Source organism: Podarcis erhardii (assembly GCF_964252035.2).
Source record: "Podarcis erhardii genome assembly, chromosome: 7".
NCBI lineage: Eukaryota > Metazoa > Chordata > Lepidosauria > Squamata > Lacertidae > Podarcis > Podarcis erhardii.
Genome location: NC_138511.1, coordinates 73,718,202 through 73,742,440, shown reverse-complemented (window position 1 = coordinate 73,742,440; position 24,239 = coordinate 73,718,202). Strand labels below are relative to the sequence as shown.

The window sequence follows — 24,239 nt, the reverse complement described above, 5'->3', positions numbered from 1 at the left end:
AAATTAATGAATGTTAGAATGATGTTGGACAGAAATTAAGTGGTTACCAGCTGTAATGCAAAGGTTGAGCAATAAGTTATAATAAGTTATAAATAAGTTACAATAAGAATTTGTTGAGTTAAGAATTCGAATTGGAATACAAAAGGGGGAGGTGAGAGGAGGTCTGGGAAACAAGTTAATGGAAACAAGTAATGGAAATGATATTTGTTTTAACTGTTTTTTAATTTTGTATTTTTGTATTTTTGTTATTTTTTGTGTATTTTTGTTTTTTGTTTTTTGTATTAATTTGGAAACTTTAATAAATATCTATTAAAAAAAAACAAAAAAACTTTCCCTTCATCCATACAGCTCAGACTAGTCTCACTTCTGGGCTGCAGGAAGAAGGAAAACAATATATTTTAACGTCCATCACCAGAAAAATAAAAACAGGGTTGTGATGAGGTAGAAAAGGTGCTCCCAGTTCCACATTTGTACATACTTCAGTGTTGGCACTGCTACTGCAGCAATGGGGGGATGGACCAAACACTTTGTTTTGCTTTACTCTATAAGTGCATGCCTTGTTTTGTGTGCAAACTGCAACAACAGGAGCAAGTGGTGGTTTCAACTTCTGGGAACTGGAGGTAGCAAACAGGGTTGTCAGGACAAGAACTGGAACTTGCCACCCTCTCCTCCGTCCCAAACCTGGTGGGCTTTCAGGTAGCGTCATTGCTCTCTCAATCTCATAGTAAAATCAGGTGGCTGAGAGTCTATCAGTTTAGGAAAGAAACAGGGCTACCAACAAAGAAGGCATCAGCGTCCACATACTTGGGGAAAACCATAGATAAAGGAAGACGCAAGTTTGTGATCAAAACGACATTTTAGGTGAAGGAAAAGAAAAGAACCCAAACCACCTAACATGAACCTGTGAGCTTAAGAGGATCATTATGGCAGTTGAGCCTCTACATCAGTGTTTCCCAAACTTGGTTCTCCAGCTGTTTTTGGACTACAACTCCCATCATCCCTAGCTAGCAGGACCAGTGGCCAGGGATCATGGGAACTATAGTTCAAAAAACAGTTGGAGAACCAAGTTTGGGAAACACTGATGTAGAGGCTCAACTGCCATAATGATCCTCTTAAGCTCACAGGTTCATGTTAGGTGGTTTGGGTTATTTTCTTTTCCTTCACCTAAAATGTCGTTTGGGAAACACTGCTCTACACACACACACCCCTAAAGCAGAGATGGGGAGACTTTTTCAGCCTAAGGGCCACCATTTAAGGAAGAAATATAAATGGCGGGTGGAACCAGAGGCAAAATGGGCACTGCAACAACATTCTAGCCAGGCAAAAGCACTTGGGGGGCACAGCATGGCCAGTGAGGATTGTGGTCTGGGGAGAGTTCAGAGGGCAAGCTCGAGGGCCACATTTGGCCCCTGGGTGTAAGCTTCCAATCCCTGTCTAAGGAACCAGAATTCAGCCAGAAACGCCCTCTTCAGGTGTTACTCATGCACACAGCAGGTCTCCCCTCACCCCGGGCTGAGTTGTCCTTCTGCAACAACATGCTGTGTGCAGACACCAACTCACAGAGAAGGGCTCCATGCAACTAGGCTTCCCAATCATGCAGAGTCTCTGCATGCAAATAGGCACTTGCGGGTGACGTCTTCTGCTTTTAGACCTGCCCCACTCCAGCATCAACACCAGTATACCCTACACATAACTAAGACGGACTAGAGCTTGTGCAAGTCTATCCAGGAAGTCCAGGGCTGAGAGAAGCTTGATATGTGGAATGTTCATGCGTCCGTTGATAACAAACTGAGGATGGAGAGGGAAGACAACTGACCTGCCAAAGGCCTGACAGCTTACAGCAAGTATCCTGGAGAATTTGGGGGGTGGGGGATAAAGAAATAGGGAGGTGCCTTTCCTGTCTCGAGAACTGCGTTTTCTCCCTCTCACTATATAGCTAGAAAATACCAAGGTTTGGGTCCTGGTAATCCTCTAGTATGATACAGAAGAAAGCCTCAGCGATGGGAGGAGGGAGCAGGGGATCAGACCAAGGCCCCTCCACAAAGGTGTCCCCAAGGGCACCTCTTGGCTTTCTCCTATGTAAGTGAGTGGTTGCCATTAAATCCTACGGGAAGGTAGTAGGTAAGGGAGTCATTTCCTAATGGACAATCTTCTGGGGCTGAATGCTTGGGGTGGGTGGGATCAGCAACCAAAATAGGCATGTTAATGGATGTGACAGTAGGCTACGTTCCAGACACATGAAAGCTAGTGGTGTCTATACACCTATAGCTACCTCCACCCAGGCAGGCAAGATCCGCCATTAGGCACTTTAGGAAGGAATGAGGGAGGACTGAGAGGTGTGGCCTAGTGAGACTCTTGAAGGTCACACAGAAAAGGCTGTAGGGGGCACATCGGCCCCAAGGTTCCCTATCCTCCCAATAAGGGCACCTGCAGACCTGGGTGGCCAAGCACCCACAGGCAGGTTGGCAAGCCCTCCTTCCAGACAAGAAACCCCACACATCCTAACAGGCATTCCCCCTACATGTGTCATTTATCAATATAAAAGACTAGAGCTGCAACGTTTGATTAAAACTTTGAAATGGAACTGAACAATCGCCTTAAAAAGGTGCCCCTGATTAAGCGAGTGAATTGTTTTAATATTACTGTAACACAAGTGTTCATAAAAATTGCAGATGACCATCACAATAGGGCAGTTCCAGAAGGGCAGCAAACACAGCAAAGAACGCTGTAGTACCTTAGACTAATCTAAGGTAGACATAAGCCTTCATGGGCTACAATCCACTTTGTCAGATGTATGAAGCATTTTTTAAATAATTGGTAGAGACGTATGTACATTTTTTGAGCGCAGTGGTAGGGAGCAGTGAAGCCAGAAGGAAACAAAATGCATAAACAACAGACAGAGAAATTATGAAAAAACCTAAGTGAGTGACCATTAACAAGACAAGGTTGGCAATAATGCAGAGCTCCTGGCACTAGTAAGCTGGGGAGCAAACGACAGTTCCCAGGATTCCTAGAATTGTTAAAAGTGGCATAAATGTGCTTTAAATGTATGGTGTGGCTGGGACCTTAAAAAACACACAATCCCAATTATATTTCAGGCATCTGGTGAAGAGGACGCTAGTCCACAAAAGCATATGCCATAATAAATGTTCCAGGCTTCAAGGTGCCATGAGATTCTTCCCAGTGGGAGAAAGAAAAATGCATTTTGGAACACCTGATGCAACGTATGCCCGCACATCATCTAGAAACAGAAGAAATCTGCTTATTGTTACAAACGATCGCTTGGCCTCTTGCATGCCGGTTTCTGCAGATTTTTTAATTTTTATTTTAGCACACCTGTATCTTGCCTTCCTTCCTTCGTGGAACTCAAAGCGATGTTTGTGGGGTTCCCTGGCCATCGTCCAGTTTAGTTTCAGCAAGGTGGCTGTGTTGTCATGTACCCCCATCAGACATGTACCCTGGGATGGATCTTAATCCATTAACCAACCAAAACGCATCCAATTAATCAGCCAACATTTATTTGAACAGGTGGACAGCTTTACTGGGGGGAAACAGCTAACTCCATAGTTCATGATGTGAAGGTCACATTGTTCACAGACCACAGAGGACACGCAGGACTGGGTTCACAAAGGCTCTGCTGTCACAGAAGGCACAGGGATATTGAACACTTAAATGCAGTATCGAAATCTTCTTGCACGCATGCAACTGGCACTCCAAGGGCAGGCAGCCTGTCAAAACTCCTTTCCTGATGGAACAATAGGGAGATTATGCAAAGATGCTTCCATATAGGCTATCGCTCATATGCATGCTCAAGCTGAGACACACTGCATAACACCTCCTGCTGAACACTTGAACCCGGACTCAAGAACAGCAAGACGATGAACCAACCATCCTTATATTTTGAGGAGCAATCCTAGGGTGTATTTTTCCCTCTCTATCACCGATTTGTGATTCTGGAAAAAAAAATTCAACAAATATGTCTCAAGCCAAATACTGATCTCTAGAGAAGGGTCGGCAAGGTTTACCTCGCCTGGGCCGGTTCACTTCAGTGGAGAGCCCTTCATGGGCTGGACTGCGTGTGCGCCCGCAATTTCCGGCGTCTGCATCTGTGCAGATGTGATTTCCGGCGTCTGCACAGAAGCACTTTCCAGTGCTTGCACAGATGCGATTTCCAGTGTCTGTGCATGCGCAGACGCGATTTCTGGCACTGCGGAAGCGAGTCCCTGCACCACGCCGGGTTAGTGCAGCATGCGGGGAGTCACTGAGTGGGCAGCTTGGTTCAGGAGCAGCTCATACACCAGTTAAACAACCCCCATGGACCGCTTGTGGCCCATGGGCCTTAGGTTGTCTACCCCTGCTCTAGAGTGTCTTAATCCACCCATGCCCTCCCTGACCTGTTGTGGGTAATTGTCCATTGCAGACACAGAAAGTGGAGGAAATGGGAATTGATGAAACAGAGGCAAACAAGGGCCCTGTCTAGGTGTGCCAGTATTATACTTTTGGTAAAGGTTACTGAAGGGCTTCCCAGGTGTGTGTGTTTTTTAAAGAATATTTTATTCCAACACAATAGCAAGCAGGGAAAGTGTTTCCTGACAGTTCCCATGTGTCTGTTACGATGGTTATCAAAGTAGCAGTAACTGGAGCTAGCTCTTACCTGGCTGCGAGGAAGAATGCCATTCAACCTCACATGGCCATTTCTGACACTGGTCACATTATGGACTGGTATACCAAACATCGTTAACAGCTTACTGGAACGCCATTATTATTATTATTATTATTATTATTATTATTATTATTATTATTCCACAACAACTCAAAGTGACTAACAACCCCTTCCCTCAATACATACATCAAAACCAAAGGGGGGGGGGGAGATACATTAAAAACATCCCTTCCACTCCAGGTGGTCATAGATAAGTTAAAAACTGAAAGCCTGGTTAAAATGGAATGTTGTTACCTAAAGGTATCTAGTGATGTGCCAGGCGGGTCTCCCTGGGGAGAGCATTCCACAAATGGGGAGCCACTACTGAAAAGCACCAGAGTAGCTGTTATCTGCACATCAGCTTTCCACAGCCTGGTGCCCTACTGATACTGTGGACTACAGTTCCTGTCAACTCCAGCCAGTTTGGCCCACACTCAGGGGAGATGGAATTTTTCAGTCCAAAATATTTGGAAGGAAAGACACCATGTTGGGGAAGGCCTGCAATAGACACATGCACGGCTGTGACCCAAACTCTGTTCCAAGGGCAACCCGATGGAACAGGTTTGAAAAACACCTGCAGCCAGATCGTCTGTGGTGAGTAAGAACTTTCCACACGTGTACAGCCATCTTGTGGAAATGCAAAACACAACTGGTTCTGGCCAGGGGTCGTGCAATAGCTGTTGCATGAACCAGAGATACAAAGATGATTACATTTCAACCATGGCAAAGGGGTAGCCTGCATAAAGAAATGTAGGGGCTCAGTTACCACTAGTGGTGTTTTCTCCTTGAAAGTGCTGAGATATTAGCTATTTAACCAACCAAAGAAACAGAAAATAACTGCGCTTCCATACTCAACAAGGGAGAAATATGTGGGTACACACACCACCAGTTCTTTTATGGTTAGTATTTGGTTGGGTGTTTTCCCCCCTTGGGTGAAGGTGGAATTCTTAGTACTCATATGGTAGGGATTACCTAAACTTGCAGGAGAAGCCGGTGATTTTATGCCCAGCTGTAGACACGATGGAGGGATCTGCTCTTCTCTGCACTGCCTGTAAATTAGAGGGTGTTTTAAAAGCGACCTCAGCTGTTATTCCCAGTTCACATCTCCTTTGTCATCAGGAAGCATGCAAGTCCCCTGTACAGTGGAACCTCGGTTATCAAACGCTTCGGAAGCCAAACAATTCGGAACCCGAACGCCGACAACCCGGAACTAAATGCCTCTGTTTTTGAATGATTTTCGGAAGCTGAATGGCTTCCAAGGCACGTTATTCATTTCTTTCCATTGACTTTGGAGCCAGCCCATTGATCCTTGGTTTTCGAACTTTTCAGAAGCCGAATGGTCTTCCGGAACGGATTAAGTTCGAAAACCAAGGTTCCACTGTACACTAAATATTTTGACCAATTCTTATTGCCATAGGCTTCCAAAGTTTCTTTTTACAGTAATTTGTCTGCCCAGTATCCCCTGCACATTGCAGAGGATTCTGGGGTGCATTCTATGGCACACTGCATTTACACAAGGTGCCTGTTGCTCTAAATCTGAGCTGGGGAACCATTTTTTTAGCCAGAGGCCTACATTCTCTTCTAGACAACCTGCCTAGGGGGCAGAACAATGAATACACATTTTCCCCCTTTGTACAGTATGCTTGTTTCTTTACACTCACACTTCCCTCTCTATTCTTACCCAGGCAAGCAAGGGTCTTGTGTTCAGGAACACATTCCAAATTTGCAAAAAAACCAAAAAACACCACACTCAAGGAGGGTGCCAGGCAGAGCCAGTGGGGGTGTGCACCCTGGTGACAGTCTCAAGAGCCAGAGAGGCTTGGAGGGTCACATTTGACTCCTGAGCCTAAGGTTCCCCACCCTTATGAACTGAGTGCACACACCAAGACATGTTGACTGGAACTGTACTCTAGGATGCATCCAACACTCCCTTTGTGGCTACATGCTTTACAAGACAATCTGTGGTTGTCGGAAACCTCTTACCAAGGAAACCTTACAATGCCATCAATGCTTTTTCTATGGATGAACCCAAACTGTGTAGCCCTACAAGTGCTGAGAACCACATATCAGTTTCCAGTGCCTATGTCAGGGGTGGCAACCTGTGGCCCTCCACAGGTTGCTGTGCTACAACTTCCATCATAACCTAGCCATTGGGCATGCTGGCTGTGGTTGACAGAAGTGCAAATGCAGCAACATCTGGAGTGCTGCAGGTTCCCCATGTTGACCAAAGACAGCAACAGCCACTAGCAAGAGATGGATTTAATCACAAGGAAAGCTGATTACCCAAGTGATTTCACCAAGCCCTCTTTCCACAGGCTGAAGTCACTCCCTGCCAAGGTGATGGCCTTCCAGTATATTCTGACCACCCAGTCAAAATCTATCAAATTGTCAAAACATGCATCTCTGGTCACTAGCTGTCCTTGTGTGCTTTCAGCCAAGTTTCTAGTGCTATGGACAGGTCAAGCAGAAGCTTTCTTACCTTGAGTAGCCCTCTTCCTTTCTCCTACAAACATTCCAAGTCTTCCTAGAAAATAGGCCATCTCACCCTAAGAAGCCCAATTTGTGCCAAATAGTTCTCAAACCTCTTAGCTTAGGGCGCTTTCAAAACTGGTCCCTTTTGCATCTTCTGGAAAACTAACTGCTAGGCACCTGCATACTTTTTTAATTTACTAGGGGACCAAAATCTGCCATCTAAAAATACCCATCCTGTGCTTTCCCTTGAACAACAACAGAAAGGAGACAATCTGCAAAGGTCTAGTCAGACGAGATGCTTACAAAACAAAGGTGGTGGGCTCCTTTGGAAGGACAGAATATAAACTGAGTAGATAAAGCACAGTACAATCACATATTACATGCATTTAACTTGCACAATTTCAACCATACATGGTTGAAGATAGATAGCTGAAATCGCGCAAGTTAAATCCAAGCAAGGTGGAAAGTTAAAAGCTCTTTCGAACTGGATCCTCTGGGGGTAACCCAGTGTGAAAAAATAGCTTTTAAGACCTCTGCCTTGCTTGCGAGGCAAGGCCTGTTTGGTGTGCGAGCTATGGGAGTACTGGGGCGGGGAGAGTTATTTCTCTTTTCCCATCACCCAGTAGCCGCAAGGGTTTGGGTATGTGTAATTTTTATGTATACACAGAACCCTTGGAACCAAATCCTGATGTAAGATGTGATCACACTGTAAATACACTTCCATCTACAATGGACACTTCATAGGGCAGGTGTGGGTTCACAAGACAGAATGCTTCTTCATACACCCAAAAAAAGAGTCCGACCATGTACAAGACTCACATGCCAGGGAATAGGCAAGGCTTGAAACCGCCCCCACCCCCGCTGCCAAATACCCATGTTCTCTATGTGGAAATATATTTGCATTTTGTTTTAATATAGAGATTTGATCAAGCTCCCTACCACCACCCAGCAGATTTACCAGCTGAGGGCAAAGAAGCAACTTGCAACTACCACAAATGAGTCTTCCTGCTTTCTTGTGCTATTCCATAAATCACAGACTGCACAGACTCTCAGACCAAGCACTGGCAATTTGTTTGTACTGTACCTGAAATGAGGCACACCTAAACAGCTGTCCCAGGACACACAACATAAACGGGTATGGATACACACCTGGGAGCACAGAAAAAATCATCCCATTGCAATGTCAGTGCTTTTCTTGAAGGCACTACCCCCCTGTGCTAGCAATATACATAAAGGGCATCACTTTTACAGTTACAAAACAACAGGTAGTCATTGTCAACTTCATCCAGGCCAAAGACACTGAATTCTGGAAGCTAGGCTTTTCCCATTGGTGGCAGAGGTAGTCAAATCTTCATGAAACTGAAATCCTTCAAGAGAAAACCAGCCCCTGAAATTCAGTTAACTACTAAGAGAAGAACAAAACTTAATAGTTTCTTAAATAAAGCCCAGATACCGGCTAGTCAGTCAGCCGATAACTTGTCCCTTACCTCAGTTTCACTCTCAGACTCTGCTAAATGTTTGTGTCCCATGTTGCACTGCAGCAAGATTTCAGGAGATTAACTTTTAACTCTCATTTGCAATCAGCTGAGGATAGGTGTACAATAGTGAAAGACAAGCAGCAGCCCAGCTCAGTCATAACTGCTTCCTTTCTTGACATTTCTTTACGATCCTTTCTAGCATATTTCTCCGGGGACTCGAAAGTCACCCAAACACCCATCCTCCCCACCTTAGAAAACCCTAAGAAAACTCCATTCTTCCAACACAAGCCTTCCATCACCCTCATATTGATTCCCCTTGTTCCCTGGTGAACAGCAACAATTTACCTCTATGCAGCTTGAAACTTTCGAAGAATGAAGCTATTTTCCCAAATTGCTGGAAGAATCTCTGTATGGTGAAGGCCATCCCTGGTTAGGCTAGTTTCTCCCATGTGTCTAATGCTACAGGAGCAGGGAGGAGACAGCAGAGCAGGTGACTAAGCGCTGTCAGCTTTCTGCTTTCAAGGACCAAGGTAGGAACAAAAGCCCCATATGTCTGATCGCACCACACCCCTGCCTAGCCAGAGACAGGGCCATTCTGCCCAAACCGCCTTAAGTTTGAAAGCACCTATTGAAGAAGAAGCTGTGTGCAAACAACAGGGAAGCTCAAAGGCAATCCCTCCTCTGTCTCTCCCCCCCAAGGAGGGCAGCATCTGTTCACCATGGCTACCTGATAAAAGTGTTGCATGCAGCAATCCAAAGTGGGAGGCACAGCCTGCATAAAGGAGAAGCTGATCCTGACAGCTGAACAAAGCACCCCCTTATCATCCAGGTCTGTTGACACAGAAGCACCCCTTCTGTGCTCAACAGGACTTGCTCCTGGACATGCCTGCAGCCTCAAATCCCACACTGCCAGTGGGCAGGGCCACCATGTACCAGCAGACGAACTTACCTCCCCTGCAAGGAGGCCCAGCTCATCCTCACAAGCAAGCTAGACTCCCACCACCAGCGCTACCCTCACGCACACACCCCCAAAGCCAATTTCCTGTAGGGGGGGGGGAGAGCATCTAAGCTCAGCCCAGGAAGCACAAGCATGGGATTTAAGGCCAGCTTCCAGCCTCCAGCCCAGGAAGCAGGAAAAAGGAGAGGAGGAAGGGCGCAAACTCCAGGGATCCTGCCCTACTTTGCAGGTGAGCTCTGTGGCAGTGTTCGCATCAGCCACAACAAGCCTCCCCACCCCCACGACAATTAAGAACCTAAACCAACCACGAACACGCGCTCCTGTTGGAGAAATGCATCGATGAAGGGAGTGAAAAAGCAATGCGGTTCCAGCCCAGGTCTTGCCAGAGAAGAGGACGGCTCCAGCGCTTCTGCGCCCCCCCCCCTTGAACAGCTGAGCACCATCGCGCGGGTGCACTCGGCGCGACCCCACCCCACGGGGAGCGTGGGCTTCCGCAGCGCCTCCCGCGCCCCCTGTCAAGACGGGGCCCGCAGCCTCCCAGCCCCACCAGCTGCAGGGAATCTCACCGGCTCCTCTTCGCCCCCACTGCTGCCGCCTCCGCTGCTGCTGCTGCTGCTGCTGTCCCCCAGCAGGCCCTGCAGGCGGCGCCAGCTCCGGCTGAGGCCCAGGAGGATCCCCAGGGTGGTGTCCGTCGCGGCCCGCTCCCCGTCCCCAGGAGCGGCCCAGACCAGCAGGCGCGGCGCCAGCAGCGAGACCCTCGCGCGGCTGCCGGCCCCTGCGCCCCGCGCGCGGCACCCGCCGGGCCGGCCGGGGAAGCGGCCCCGCGCCTGCGAGGCCCCGGACGAGCCGCCGCTGCTGCCGCCGCCGCCGCCGCCTCCCGCCGAAGCCGCCGCCGCCGCCATCTTTAAACACTGAGAGGAGCCCAGGGGGGCCGGGCCGCCACAATAACAATCCTCCGCAGGAGCCTTCAAGCGCCGAGCGCGGGGCAACCTGGGAGCCCGAGTCCCGCCGAGGGGGGCTGTGCAATGCGACGGGAGGGAGGGCGCGAGGGGAAGGGACCGCACTTCCCGTCGGCCGCCGCGCCCCGGAAGTGGCCCTCTGTCGCCGCCGCGCACCATGGGAAGGGAAGTCCTCCGCTGGGACGGAGCCCCGCCGCGTGAAGCGAGGAGGGCGGAGGGCAGGGACTACGTCTCCCGTCAGGCACCGCGGTCGACGCCCGAGCTAAGCTGCCCTCCGGCGTGGTGGGCGACTGAGGCGGCTGTAAATGGCTGCTCGCTCAAGGGGTGAAGAGCGGGGCGCGGGTCCGCTCGTGCGCCTGAGGGATAAAGAGTCGCATTCAGCCCGGGCAATGAAGGCAGGAGCCGCGGGAGGCCTGGAAGAGCGAATGAGGAACGAGTCCATTTCGCGTTCGGGGCGAGAGCAAAGGCGCGGCGGCGGCAAGACTACAGCTCCCAGCATGCAGCGCGAGGCCCGGTCTCGTTTGGAATGCACCCTGGGAGTTGTAGTCGGGGTGGGGCTGGACGGCGCGGCCCTTAGAATGCTGTTACAGAGAGAAATCCCCGAAGGGACGATGAATGAAGGGCAACCACTGCCCCAGCGAGTAGCCCTGAGGAATAGCGTCCTGCAGCAGACAGAGCATCGCCGCGACTATTTAACGCGGTGGGGAGAGAAGAAACACAGACAGTTTCCCTCCATTTGACAGTGGAGAAGCCACGTTAAGCCGGCAAGTCCCCTCCCGCTCTGAACTTAAAAGTTGCCGAAGTTTGGGGAGAATGAATGAATGAATGAAGATCGCGCGCGCGCACCCTGAACGCGATGAAGTAAAGAAGCTGCAGCGACGGGACAGACAAACCCAAACTCTGAATGCCTCTGCATGCGAGATTTGGGGCTGTGCGAGTGAGACACGGAACGCGCGCGAGTAGGTCCTGCGGAACAGAGTGAGAATTTGGGGAGGAAATGGTACAACAGCTCTCCCGCCCCGAAAAAGCAGATAAACCTGAAAAAGCAGGATCTTTATCACGTTGTTGGATATACAAAAGATTTCACGAACCAGGAACAGGAATGTTTACGAAGGTGCGGAGTGGAGGCTGAGGGAGAGCACTTTCAGTCTATTCATCCCTCCCAATTCCCTCGGGGAAACGCAAGATTTAGGCCACTTTCGTGTTCAGGCTGAATGAAACATTTACAAGTGCATTTATGTTTCAAAGGATCAGCCAACTCCCAAACCGGTCTTCCCTCATGTTGAAACGTATATCTCTCTTTCTCTCTCAGCCAAATAAGATGCCAGAATGCATTGCACCACTTGGGCTGCAAGTCAGGCTGCTCTTTAAAAATTACTATTTTGTTTAAAATCAAAACATGACGTACAAGTGTTTCTTTAAGGGGGGAAAAAACCAGGGTGAAAGCTTCTAGCACACCTCACTCCCTAATATGCTACGATACCAGGTATAGGGTGCTTAAAAACACAAAACCTAAGGAAGCATTACAAAACAAAAACCAACCACCACCTGCCTTCTGAAGTCATACATTTCTTTCTGACACCCTAGGATGCTAACACATATTCTCCATCTCCACCAGCTATCTGCGTAAACCAGACCCAGTGGCACAATCCTAGAGGATTACTCCCAGGCAAGCTTGTATATGGGATTGCAGCCCCAACTAGGGTTGTGTACCTAACATACATTTAAAGCACATGACCCCCCCCCAAAAAAATCCTGAGAACTGTAGATTTCCCCTCACAAAGCTACCATTCCCAGCACCCTTAATAAACTACAGTTCCTAGGATACTTTGGTGGAAAGCATGTGCTTTAAATATATGATGCAGACTAGCTAGTTTACGGTTTCAGCAGAATCATACAGAATCAGACTGCACAGTTACCAGTCCAACACACTGTCAAACTGAAGGAGGGCAGGGAGCATTTAAGCGTTTTGTTAATTTTTCTACCTGAGCAGAAAGTCTCCCACAATGTTTAAGGACATGTTTGCCAGAATTTGTTTGGCTTTCTTTGTGTCATCTTTCTTTCTTTTTTAACCTGGCTTTTTCCGATAGTTACATTTTAATCCTCCTCTTGGAAATCACATTGTTACTCCTAAGTCTTAATAGACACATAGAATGACTCTTTGAATTTGCCCTCCGAAACACCTTATTTTATTTTTTATTTAAAACACTAATCAGTCTTCAGTTCTTTTCTAAATGGGATCAGAGCAGCTATCGGTCCATTACAATGCCACTAAGCAAAGCACTTGTTGTTGTTGTTTAGTCGTGTCCGACTCTTTGTGACCCCATGGACCAGAGCACGCCAGGCACTCCTGTCTTCCATTGCCTCCCGCAGTTTGGTCAAACTCATGCTGGTAGCTTCGAGAACACTGTCCAGCCATCTCATCCTCTGTCATCCCCTTCTCCTTGTGCCCTCCATCTTTCCCAACATCAGGGTCTTTTCCAGGGAGTCTTCTCTTCTCATGAGGTGGCCAAAGTATTGGAGCCTCAGCTTCAGGACCTGTCCTTCCAGTGAGCACTCAGGGCTGATTTCCTTCAGAATGGATATGTTTGATCTTCTTGCAGTCCATGGGACTCTCAAGAGTCTCCTCCAGCACCATAATTCAAAAGCATCAATTCTTCGGCGATCAGCCTTCTTTATGGTCCAGCTCTCACTTCCATACATCACTAAAGCAAAACACTACAAATAAAAAAACAGATGCAACAATTTGGAAGTAAGAGTGCATAAGATTGCAGCCCTAGAGATAAAATCCCACAAATCTTTTCCCACCAAGGGGAAGAAAGGCATTCCTTTAAAATACTGATATTCTGCTTTTTCATCTCAAGGCAACTCCTTGATGGGAGTTGCAGTCCAACACATCTGAAGGAAACTGCATTAGTTGCTCCAGCTTAGTAAACATCTAGACTACCCTTTAGCATGAGACTTTGTGGGAGTTGTACACTCTAAAAACAACAGACAGTAAAAACACTATAAATTGTTGAGGAGGCTCTCTCAATTAACTAGAGAAGTTCACACAGGAGAAGGCAATTTGTAACACTGTATACTGCTTCTCGAGCATCATGGTTCTCAAAGTAGTTTGCAAGAAGGAAAATGAAATATAGTAACTACTGAAACAATACTGTATAAAGCTTTGATAGGCATGAAACCAGCAAGCAAAGCAAGTAAAAAGAAAACAAAGCCCTAAAGGTGTCTGGAAATGGTGCAATGAAATAAATGTATTTAATTGCCTACCAAAGGATGGTTGGGGTTTACTAACATGGCATCAAGGAGGGGAATGCCAGTGATGAATGGTGTTCTTGAACTGTGACATTCACCTGGATGTAGCCTACTGGGCGACAGTAAGAGTGACATCCATTGCCCCACCCACTCTTGCATCTGGCCACATCCTCCACTGGCATGTGGCCCCCAGAAAGTTACCCATGAAGCAATGTGGCCCTTGGGCTGGGGGGGGGGAATCCCAGCACTGTGTGAGTCAGAGGACAGAGAGCAAAGACAGAGATTGTGGTATAAGTCACCTTATACAATCTAATCTAAATATTTGCAAAATGTATTTCCTTGGAAGTCAATGCCACTGAGTTCAATGGGAGCCACTCTGATTGTGTAAAGCCATTCTTCAGACTTGTTCTCCTTCCCCTTTCTTGTTGTTAAAAGATGTCTTATTGTAAACTGTTCGAAGAGCTTTATTGTAGAACGTAAATGTAGTAAATGAAGAAAAATAAGTGCGGATTTCTAAAGGAGAGGTGTCGGGGCTTATTATGTGTCTGCAAACCACCATCAAACCAATGTGAGCGTGTGCATATGTGGGAGGGGGCAGACTAGCTGTGGTCACTCTTCTGCGAGGGAAGACCACTCTGCACATGCCTGTGGACACTTTGAAATCACTCCACACGTTTTGAGGAAGATCCCTAGATTAAGAAGAAAGTTCAGGGCTGAGCTCAGATATAGGCCGCCATCTGCACTGTACAGTGAAAGTGGTATCAGAGCACTTTTAAGTGGTTGTGACTTCCCCCAAATATTCCTGGGAAATGTAAAGGGTGCTAAGAGTTGCTAGGAGACCCCTGTCCCCCCAGAGCTACACTTGGCATAATTCCCTTGAAGAGGAATTGACTGTTAAACTACTCTGATCATTGTAGCTTTGTGGGGAGTTGATCATCATCATCATCAACAACAGGGGTCTACTAACAACTCTCAGCACCCTTAACAAACTACAGTTCTCAGGATTCTTTGCGGAGGGAGACACAACTGTTTACAGTTGTATGATACTGTTTTAAATGTGTGGTGTCGACGAGGCCAAATACTGGGCCTGAGTGTGGGAGAAGAACCTTGTTTAGGACCTGGTAGGTGTTGCATCCTGCAGAGCTGGAGAGTTCACAGGGGTTCGGATTTTGCAGAAGAACCCAGGAAGAAGTCTAAAAGACCAGAGCGATCTACTCTAGTGCTTCATTAAAGAGAAAGAAAAAGGCTTACAGCAACAGCAATCTGCCAGCTCCCCTTGCCCCTGATAACCAGCACCTGTGGGATGAACTCCACAGCAAGGAGATAACCCTTTTGATGATGGATTGTTAGCATCCATACGAAGATACTCCCGTTCTTTGTCCAATAGAACAGCATATACTTCACATGGGAAAACAGGTGGCCGATACCTCAAACATTACCAATGTTTCCCTTTTCTGGGCTCTGCGCCCAACTTCCCCAGGCCCACAGATAAGGGTACCATCCCAACAGGCCAATTAGTGGATATCAAAGCAAGTTGTGTATGAGTTCAGTGCTACAGCCACTACCAATTAAGGATGGGGTCATTTTGACTATCAACATGGCATAAGCAGAGCTTCCAGAACAGTCCACCTTTGGGTGAACACAGTAGGCCTCAGTGCATAACAGCCAACTCCAAGGGGCCAAAGTCCCTTTGTCCCCCCCCCTAAAATATTTGAGAAGGCCACCCCCACCACAAAGTTGAGGGGCATTGCCGTTCAAAAGGTGTCCATGCACAGTGTCATGTGATGAATTATGTGGGGTAGTGCTTTCTCCCCCCCCCCCAATAATTTATTCAAGTTTACACCCTTGCCTCAGCTTAGAAAGGAGATCCTATATCAATTGCTCAGTGACAAGGGCACATGATTTCCATACAGAAGATGCCAAGTTTGATCGCTGGCATCTCCAGAAGGAAGAATTCATAGGAAAGACTTCAGAGGAGATCTTGAAGTCAGGATGCTGAGCTTGATGGATAAATAGCCTGATTAGATCCACGGCACCTTCCTATGTTCCTGTATCAGGGATGGATGCCATTGGACTACAGCCCCCATCATGCCTGACCATTGGCCACAATGGGTGGGGCTGATGGGAGTTGGAGTCCAGCAACATGTGGAGTTTCGGAGCTATCCCCTACCCCTGGCCCTGAATTGTGACCATGGGAGGGGCTGCACCTTCGGAAAGGCAGAAATCCCACAGGTAGCAAAGCTTGCTGCACCTGTTGGATTTCTTTTGCTTTTTTTGGAAAATGATTTTTATTTGATTTTACCTATTCATTCACACTCAAAATCACAAATAATAAAAATTACACAAGATTCTTTTGAATCATTAGACTTCCCTCCTGCCCTTGGTGGGTTCTTTAGTTAACCTTTTCAACTACATACTATAAGTCCGCCTAATTTTTCAGTCCTCCATTATATCCAAAGTCTATGTAACATTACAAGAATTATTTAAGACCTGCCAAAGGGTTCAAGTGTTTACAGTGCTCTGTCAAATATAATACTGTATAAATTTCTCCCATTCTTTGCTGAAGTTTTGATCCTCCTAGTTTCTGATTTCCCCAGTCATTCTTGCCATCTCTGCACAATCCATTCATTTAGTCTGCCAGTCCACTCTGGCAGGGACCTTGTCGTCTTTCCAACTTTGGGAAAGCAGCAGCACCTGTTGGATTTCTACCGCGCGGTTGCAAAAAAACAAAACCAAAACGAGGAAAGAAGCGCTGAAGGCGAGCCAGCCGGCAGCAGAGAACCACCACCGCCGCCGTTGCAGCACCAGGGAAGTAAAGCCGGCCATAGAACAGCTTTTCCCGTCCGGCGGCTGCGCTCCACGTCGAGGGCAAAAGCAGCTCTGCAGCGGAGATTAAGATGGCAACCTGGGGCGGGCGGGCGGGCGCGCGGGGCTCGCCCCGAGGAGGCGGGCCGGGGCAGCCGCGCCCCTCCCCTGGGGCGGCCGGGACTGCGCTCTGGCCGTGGGGCGCGCGCAGCGTCGGGCCGAGCCCAGCCTGGAGCGAGTGAGTCAGGTAGGAGGCTGGCGGGCTGTGAACGCCCCTTCTGTTCCGCTCCTCCCCTCTCGGTGGAAGAGAGAGAGAGAGAGAGAGAGAGAGAAAATGTCCGGGCTGCAGATCAACTTGGGACCCGTGAAGGAGCCGCTGGGCTTCATCAAAGTCCTCGAGTGGGTGAGTCCTCGACGGCAGGGGGATCGGAGAGCGGGGCTGGGCCAGTGGCCACAGAGGGGTAACGGGGTTTCTTTGGGGTGGGGGGGTGGGGGAGGTTGATCACCGCGTTTCCTGGCAGGATCTACCCTACCCACCCCAACCCCCCCCCCGGCAGGTATTGGCTGCGAGCCCTGTTTGGCTCTCCCGCTGGAATTTCTCCCTGCCTTCCTCCCTTCATAAACACAGGCGTGGCCTCCGGCCTGTACTTTTCGAAGCTCGCTTAGATTTGTAGGGGACTCGTGTATTTCCAGCCCACCCCGCTCCAGGGATCTATTCTGGGCCGCTTCTAAAAACACACCCACACCCACACACCCACACACACACACCCCCTTGCATAGTTGGTGCAGGGCGGGGACGTCTGTTGTGTTCTATTTCCAAACAAACCATGTGCTTCGGAGTGGGGATCTGGTCATGGGAGGGCTGGAGGGGGGGGGGAGCGAGAGATCACGCAGGCAGGTTAATGGCTCTGTCGCCTTCCGGCTCCCAGCCGCTGCTGCAAAACCTGGACTCTTTCCTTCCGTGCGTCACGTTGGAAGGGGCAGCACGTGTGCCAAAAGTGACTTGTAGTTTTATGCCCTGCAACGTAATAAACTTTTAGCGGGAGTGCAGCGGGTATGGAGGGTATGGTGTGGAGGAGATCCAGTCTCTTTAGGTCAGTGGACCGTGGAGTAGGAACTGGCCCACTCTCATAACGCAGGCTGAGGATTATTCTTGCTCAAAGGAGTTTTTACTCTGGGGGCAAAAGGGAACCCAATGACTGTACTTGAGGCCAGTCTCTGTCAAGTCACTTCAAGGGAATGCCATGCAGGACCTTAGCATTATCCTTGTTGGGAATCCTGGAGAGCTGCTGTCAATCAGAGGAGACCACCCTGAACTATCCGTTAAAAGGCAGTTTTCTATGTTCCTATAAGCAGGAAGGAACAGGTTGTGGCCTGAGATGTTTTGGCGCTTGAGGCTCCCCACGCTGGGAAGGTGCAGCATGTGAGCCTCTATAAGCAGTGTTAGAAACTAAGATATGAAAGCTAGGAGCTAAATGGCACCTTAAACCTAGGTTATAGGTGCAACAACGGAATGGCTAGGTGCACTTTTTAAATAACGAAGAATACAAAGCTGAAAATGAATGAACTGCACCTAAAATAATTATGTTCATTTTTCACATGGTCTAGTCCTTCCCCTGCCCACCCCACTAATATTCTTAAGAAGTCTCTTCTCCAGTCTTCAGAGAGTAGCTAGAAGTGGGGAGGCAGAAAAAGGTCCTCCTTTCCTTCCACTCTGCAGTTTTAATCTGAAATCTTAGGTGCAGTACTGCACCCAGAGCTCAGAAACGGCTCACACTAATGAAATTCCATGTTGCAAAATGCACCTAGAACAGCGGGAGCTATGCAGAACTAGATAAATTAACAGGAAGGATTCGAAATCTGCGGGACCAGAAATTCACAGAAGACTGGTGTAAATTTACAAACTATTTGAAAAGTAATTGTGATGATCAGACTATGTTTGTAGGTTTGCAAGAAGTTTTGTGAGGTGAATTATTGGAACTATTGCAAAAATGGATAAAGGGGAGGATGGTTAGTTAAGATAATTAAAGGCAATATGAATTTGAGAAATGCATAAGAAGTGGTTAAAACGGTGGATCATCAGAGGTGCTGATGGAAGTCCAAAAAAAAAAAAAAAAAAGATTGTATAAGTGGTGAAGCTTTGTGGTATGTATTATAATTTATATGTTAAAATTAATAAAAATTATTATTTTTTTAAAAAAGAACAATGGGAGCGTCAAGCACTGTTTCCCCTTACGAGCGGGGATGGGGGGCAAACTCCAGAAGGGTTTATGGAATACAGTGTTACCTTGGTTGTTGAATTTAATCCGTTCCGGGATTCTGTTCGACTCCCAAAACGGTTCGAAAACCAAGGCCTGGCTTCCGATTGGCTGCAGGAGCTTCCTGCACTCAATCGGAAGTCGCGTTGGACGTTCGGCTTCCAAAAAACGTTTGCAAACTAGAACACCCACTTCCAGGTTTGCGGCGTTTGGGAGCCAAGCCGTTCGAGAACCAATGTACCACTGTACCTCCCTCTCACCAAGATTGGGAGAGAAGTCATCTACACATTAAGAAAAGTGCACACGATACTGTATCTACATAGGGTTCTTGGATCACTAGAAGCACTCCACCACAGTTATTTTACCTGTATTCTGACAGGTACAGACTTGCAGAATGTAGGTGTGGAGGGCATGCTTGAATGCTTCTCCATGTGAAAACCAATTCTCATTTGTGCATAGGAAACAATCGTGTCAGTAACAAGGCTGGTCTGCAACTCGTCTTCCTGACACACCATGGCTTTTCATGGTTGAGGTTTCGTTTTGTTTTTAGACCCAAGGGAATATGCAATCGTTCAGTTTCTCCTCCTTGCATTTTGAGTGGTGCAGGTTTGCATAAATGGTGCCGCTGGCTATTTTGAGCATTTATTTTCAAAATATGAAAAGCACATGAAAGTGTGCATAAATATCCATTAAAGTAAATTGAGAGAGAGAGAGAGAGAGAGGAACCCCCAAATGACAAAGCAGCCCCCAAACCTCTTAGCCATCTTGTAGTTCCTTGGCAAACCCAACATCTGGAATTTGCACAATGGCTCTATACTTTGCTTTTTATTTGGAGATGCGGGAGTTGGAATATCTTTGGACACTAATGGGAAGGGGGAGTTAAATAGTTTTTCATAGGAGTTTTTTGAGCAGGAACTAAGTTACGGCACCTCTCAGGTGAGTGCCATTGCCATTAAAAGACAACAAGGGAGGCGTTTATGGTGAGTTCCGGTACCTCTTTTTCTAGAAAAATAGTACTGATTTTTCATGACATTGATTACAATGGCACCTCAGGTTACATATGCTTCAGGTTACAGACGCTTCAGGTTACAGACTCTGCTAACCCAGAAATATTACCTCGGGTTAAGAACTTTGCTTCAGGATGAGAACAGAAATCATGCAGTGGCGGCACGGCGGCAGCAGGAGGCCCCCATTAGCTAAAGTGGTGCTTCAGGTTAAGAACAGTTTCAGGTTAAGAACAGACCTCTGGAACAAATTAAGTTCTTAACCCGAGGTACCACTGTATAGGCATTTCCAGGGATTCCCAAAGTTGTTAGATAGATTGTGATCGCTTTGGGATTGCAGTACAAAGGAGGAGAGAAAGGTTATGAGTCTCTAGCTACTGTGGGCAGATGCTTAAGTCTGGCAACAGCGGGCATTTTTATATCTGAGGTTTAAATTAGTAGGTGCTTAAACATGCATGCCTTGTTTACATGTGATCTTAAGCCAAACCATGGCTTAAGCATGAATGAGTGAGTGGACAGGTCAAGAGGAAAAATCACAGCCACTTTGCTCCTTCCCCAGTCCATCTGAGCCTCATGGCTCATGGTTTGTCTCACTCCAAACAAAGTACAGTGGAACATCGTGTTACGGACAGGATCCATTCCGGAGGCCTGTTCGTAACACGGAACTGATGTAAGCTGAAGCGCTGCGCGTGGCGCGATTTAGCGCTTCTGCGCATGTGCGAGCGGTGAAACCCGGAAGTAACCCATTCCGGTACTTCTGGGTTGCCGTGGGATGCAACCTGAAGCAGAAGCAACATGAGGTATGAGTGTATGAGCTGTAGCCAAGGTTTGTTCTTGGGTTACTGCTCATAGTTTGTCTGGGACAGACAAGTCACAAACCATGGCTTAGCTCTTGTGTAAGCGCAGCTGCAGCAGTCAACAGGATTGGCGGAGAAAAGTGGCTGTGATTTTTCTCTTGGCTTGCTCATTCATGCTCAGCCATGGTTTGGATTGAGTGTTGCCTGCAAACAGGGGCAAAGGCACAAAAATACAAACCTTAAGGCATTAGGGCTGCAATGATATGCTCAGCCTGGGAGTTACATCTATTGAACTCAATGGGGATATTCTTCTAAGTAAATATGTATAGGATTGTATACATATTGTATAGGATTGTAAGACGTGTAGTTAAGTTTGCAAAATTCATAAATATTCTCCTACCTTCACTTATTATTTGATCTAGTAAATCCACTTTAAAAAAATAAATAAATCACATTATCCCTTTAAATTTTACTTGAATGCAGCATCCAATCTATATCCTATTCATTTCTAATATAGTGAATCATGGTTCCGAATATGAGTAATAATAATAATAATAATAATAATAATAATAATAATTTATTATTTATACCCCACCCATCTGGCTGGGCTTCCCCAGCCACTCTGGGCGGCTTCCGAAAAAAATATTAAAATACTGTAATACATCAAGTGTACATTATTGATGTGCTCTGCAACAGTGTAAGCTTAACTCGCAAATGTATGTTTATGTACCAATTCATTAAAATTAATTTAAAAAAATACTTTGCATAAAAATGACCCGGGGGGAAATAATATTAAAAAGGGAAGAAAGTTTGAGTTTCAAATAGGGCTATAATGAGAGTACTGTATGAAGTATACCTTTGCTAGAAAGTACTTTCAGTTTCAGTCTCCTGTGAGATGAGGTTGAATTTTTCATGTCCTATGGAAACGCACAAGAGTGTTTGCATAGTGAGATGGTGGGGGAGGCAGATCTAGATCTACTCATAGATCTGAGTGATTTTGCAATAGTTTAGTCTAGATTGCTGACTCCCAGTTGTTTAAGGACAGCAACATGGAAGATTTTCCCTCTTACCAGTTAGCGGCCTGTTAGAAACCCTGAGCTTTTTATAGGTGGGGATGGCAGATAAATTTGATTCAGTTTGCATTTAAAGGCAAACATGCCTAAATCACACCTTTATGAAACAGTACGAGAACTGAAATTCTCCAAGCGTTGCAGTGCAGTTCTCTAGCCAAGTAATGGGTACAAAAATGTATAAAGTGTACATGGAAATGCATATATTAGCAAAATTAACATGCAAAAACCCATATATTAGCAAAATTAACATGCAAAAACGCATCACATTAGCAGAAATTGCTTTGGAAAAATGCGCGTGTTAAGCAAAATTTCATACAAAGACGTGTATATTAGGAGAAATTTACCCCCCAAAAATGCTGCTGCATTTTCATGAGGACTTTTTTTTTAAAAAAAGCACAAGCTGGAAACGCAAAGAATTGAAAAAGAATTGAAAAAAGGAGAAACTGGGAGAACCTGAAATTGACAGATTCATCCATCCCTAGTTGCAAATTGGATATAGATTTGTCCTTGCATATGCAAGCTATTTCGTTTCAGCAGGCAGTTGTCTTTGCCCTGAGCCACCATTTTGCATCTGCCTCTACCCACCCTTCGTAGTATTTTGCACCTGATTCCAGCTGGCAGACCTGAGGGATCTAGCATAAAAACAACATAGCTCCCGTGAGCCTATCTTGTGGATAATTGGAGCTTAAGTCAGATGCTGGGAAGTGAAGTGTATTATATGCTGCAATCCAGTTGCTTTTAATTTGGTTTGACCGCAGACACCTTACTCCTCTTGTGAGCCCTTAACAGAGGGTTGCGAGGCAGGGGACGGGGGAGAAGCCAGAGGGTATTTGAAACTCTTTATGGATATTCATTGTGCAGCCTATTGACAAAGTCTGGACATTTATTTCTGGCACAGATGTGGCCCAGTGGCCTATCAGCTGTGACAGCCTGTCTGGAGTAGCCAAGGGTGGCCTCCTAGTCCAGAAGGCAGGGCCACCCCTACCGTTGGGTAGAGTGAGGCAGTTGCCTCAGGCAACAGATGTGGAGAGCACTGGCAAGTTTTTGAGATGGCTGCGTACCCTCCAAACGTCCTGATTTTCCAGGAACAGTCCCGGAATAACGAAAGCCATCCCAGGTTCTGATTTATTCTGGAATGTCCCTATTTCCCCTGCCAGCGCTGCCACTGCTGAGCTCAAGGAGGAGGAGGAGGTGGTGTTTGTCCTGAGTGGCGGTAGCTGTGAGGGAGCATTCTGTGGCCTCTCCATGGCTGCTGCTGCCGCTGCCCTCCTTCCTTGGGCAGTTCGTAGCAGTTGCTGGAGAGCGGGCCAGGAGGAGTTCAAGGAGGGTTGGGAGGGGTGTAAGAAATGACCCTATTTTCACCTGAGGAATGTTGGAGGGTGTGCATTTGTGCGTTCCACATGGCCTGCCCTATACCTCATAATCTAGCCTGTCTCCTTGCAAGTGCTGAACTAAGATTCAGCTGCCAGCCCAGTCAGCTTCTGTTCATGAAATGAAGGGAGCATGCCGTCTTAGCCTTTGCCACAGACAGCAAATTGTCTTGCGCCAGCTCTGGTGCAAAAATATCCCAAGTACCCAGAGAGATCAAGACAGCTAGTAGTGATCAGAAAGAGGGAGGCAACGACATTTTTCAAGCTGCAACATGTTTGTTTTAATAGTATGAATTCTTCGATACATGCTTAGGTAGGCAGAACGAAATGTTGAATTAATGGGTTTTCCCTCCTTCCTTTCTGATGAAAGTCACCCACCCCACAGCCTGTTTTCCCTCTCTGGTTGCTGGAGCAATGGCGACAGCAAGTTTATTCCAAAATCCTCGTCTTTCCTTTTCAAAGACTTATGGGGTACCCCAGAACATTAGAGCATACAAGATGTTTTAGGTGCCTGGAAATGTAACATACAAACAAATTAATTCTTCCAGATGTGCAGATGGGGGCGTTTGAGGTCAACATCTGGTAAAACAGGCAAGAACTTTATCAAGAAGAGGACAGCATAAATAGAAAGGAATAAGACTGTTACTAGGTTAGAGGACTATCGGGGTGTTTCTGGTTGAATCATTAGCATGAATGGAAGGGCCAACATTCCCTCAGTTTAAATTACGAGTTCCCAAGCTCCTCCGGCCCCGCAGTGACCATTTGAAAATTGCTGCAGGCCTTGGTTGAACAGCTTAATAATGTTCCTGCTTATTATAACAATTGTAAAGGGATGTGCCTAGATGCTGAATGACTTTTTAATTGTATTTTTTATTGTTTCTCTTATTTCTCATGCGGTATTACAATTTGAATTCCATAGAATTAATTGTATAAAACATTCCTCTTCAACCAGGCCTTTAGGCTGATTAATATTCTGAATATTATTTTACAGCCTTTTAAATGTGTCTGGGAAGGGTGTGTGTGTTATTGTTTTGCCATTTTGTTTTAGCTTTTGTGTGTGTTGAAAGAAACGGAATGGTTGCATCTAAGCAGCTTGTCTTTTTTAAAA

General features: G+C 46.8%; 2 protein-coding genes across 4 annotated transcripts in view; one reads left to right on the top strand and one right to left on the bottom strand.

Annotated features, from left to right (window-relative positions):
• Nucleotides 1-10,655, bottom strand: part of KMT2B (lysine methyltransferase 2B) — a 60,979-nt gene extending 50,324 nt beyond the window's left edge. For 2 of the 3 annotated variants that reach the window (XM_081868607.1, XM_081868608.1), the window contains exon 1: nt 10,177-10,655. In XM_081868607.1, the coding sequence (XP_081724733.1) occupies nt 10,177-10,512 (336 nt within the window). In that variant the 5' untranslated portion in view covers nt 10,513-10,655. The remainder of the gene's footprint in view (nt 1-10,176) is intronic. The other variant, XM_081868609.1, reaches the window with a different exon arrangement.
• A 6,242-nt stretch (nt 10,656-16,897) lies between these two features.
• The window catches only part of LOC309346035 (synaptophysin-like protein 1), a 29,220-nt gene continuing 21,878 nt past the window's right edge, over nt 16,898-24,239 (top strand). The window contains exon 1 of the mRNA XM_081869674.1: nt 16,898-17,032. Coding sequence (XP_081725800.1) covers nt 16,964-17,032 — 69 coding nt within the window. The 5' untranslated portion in view covers nt 16,898-16,963. The remainder of the gene's footprint in view (nt 17,033-24,239) is intronic.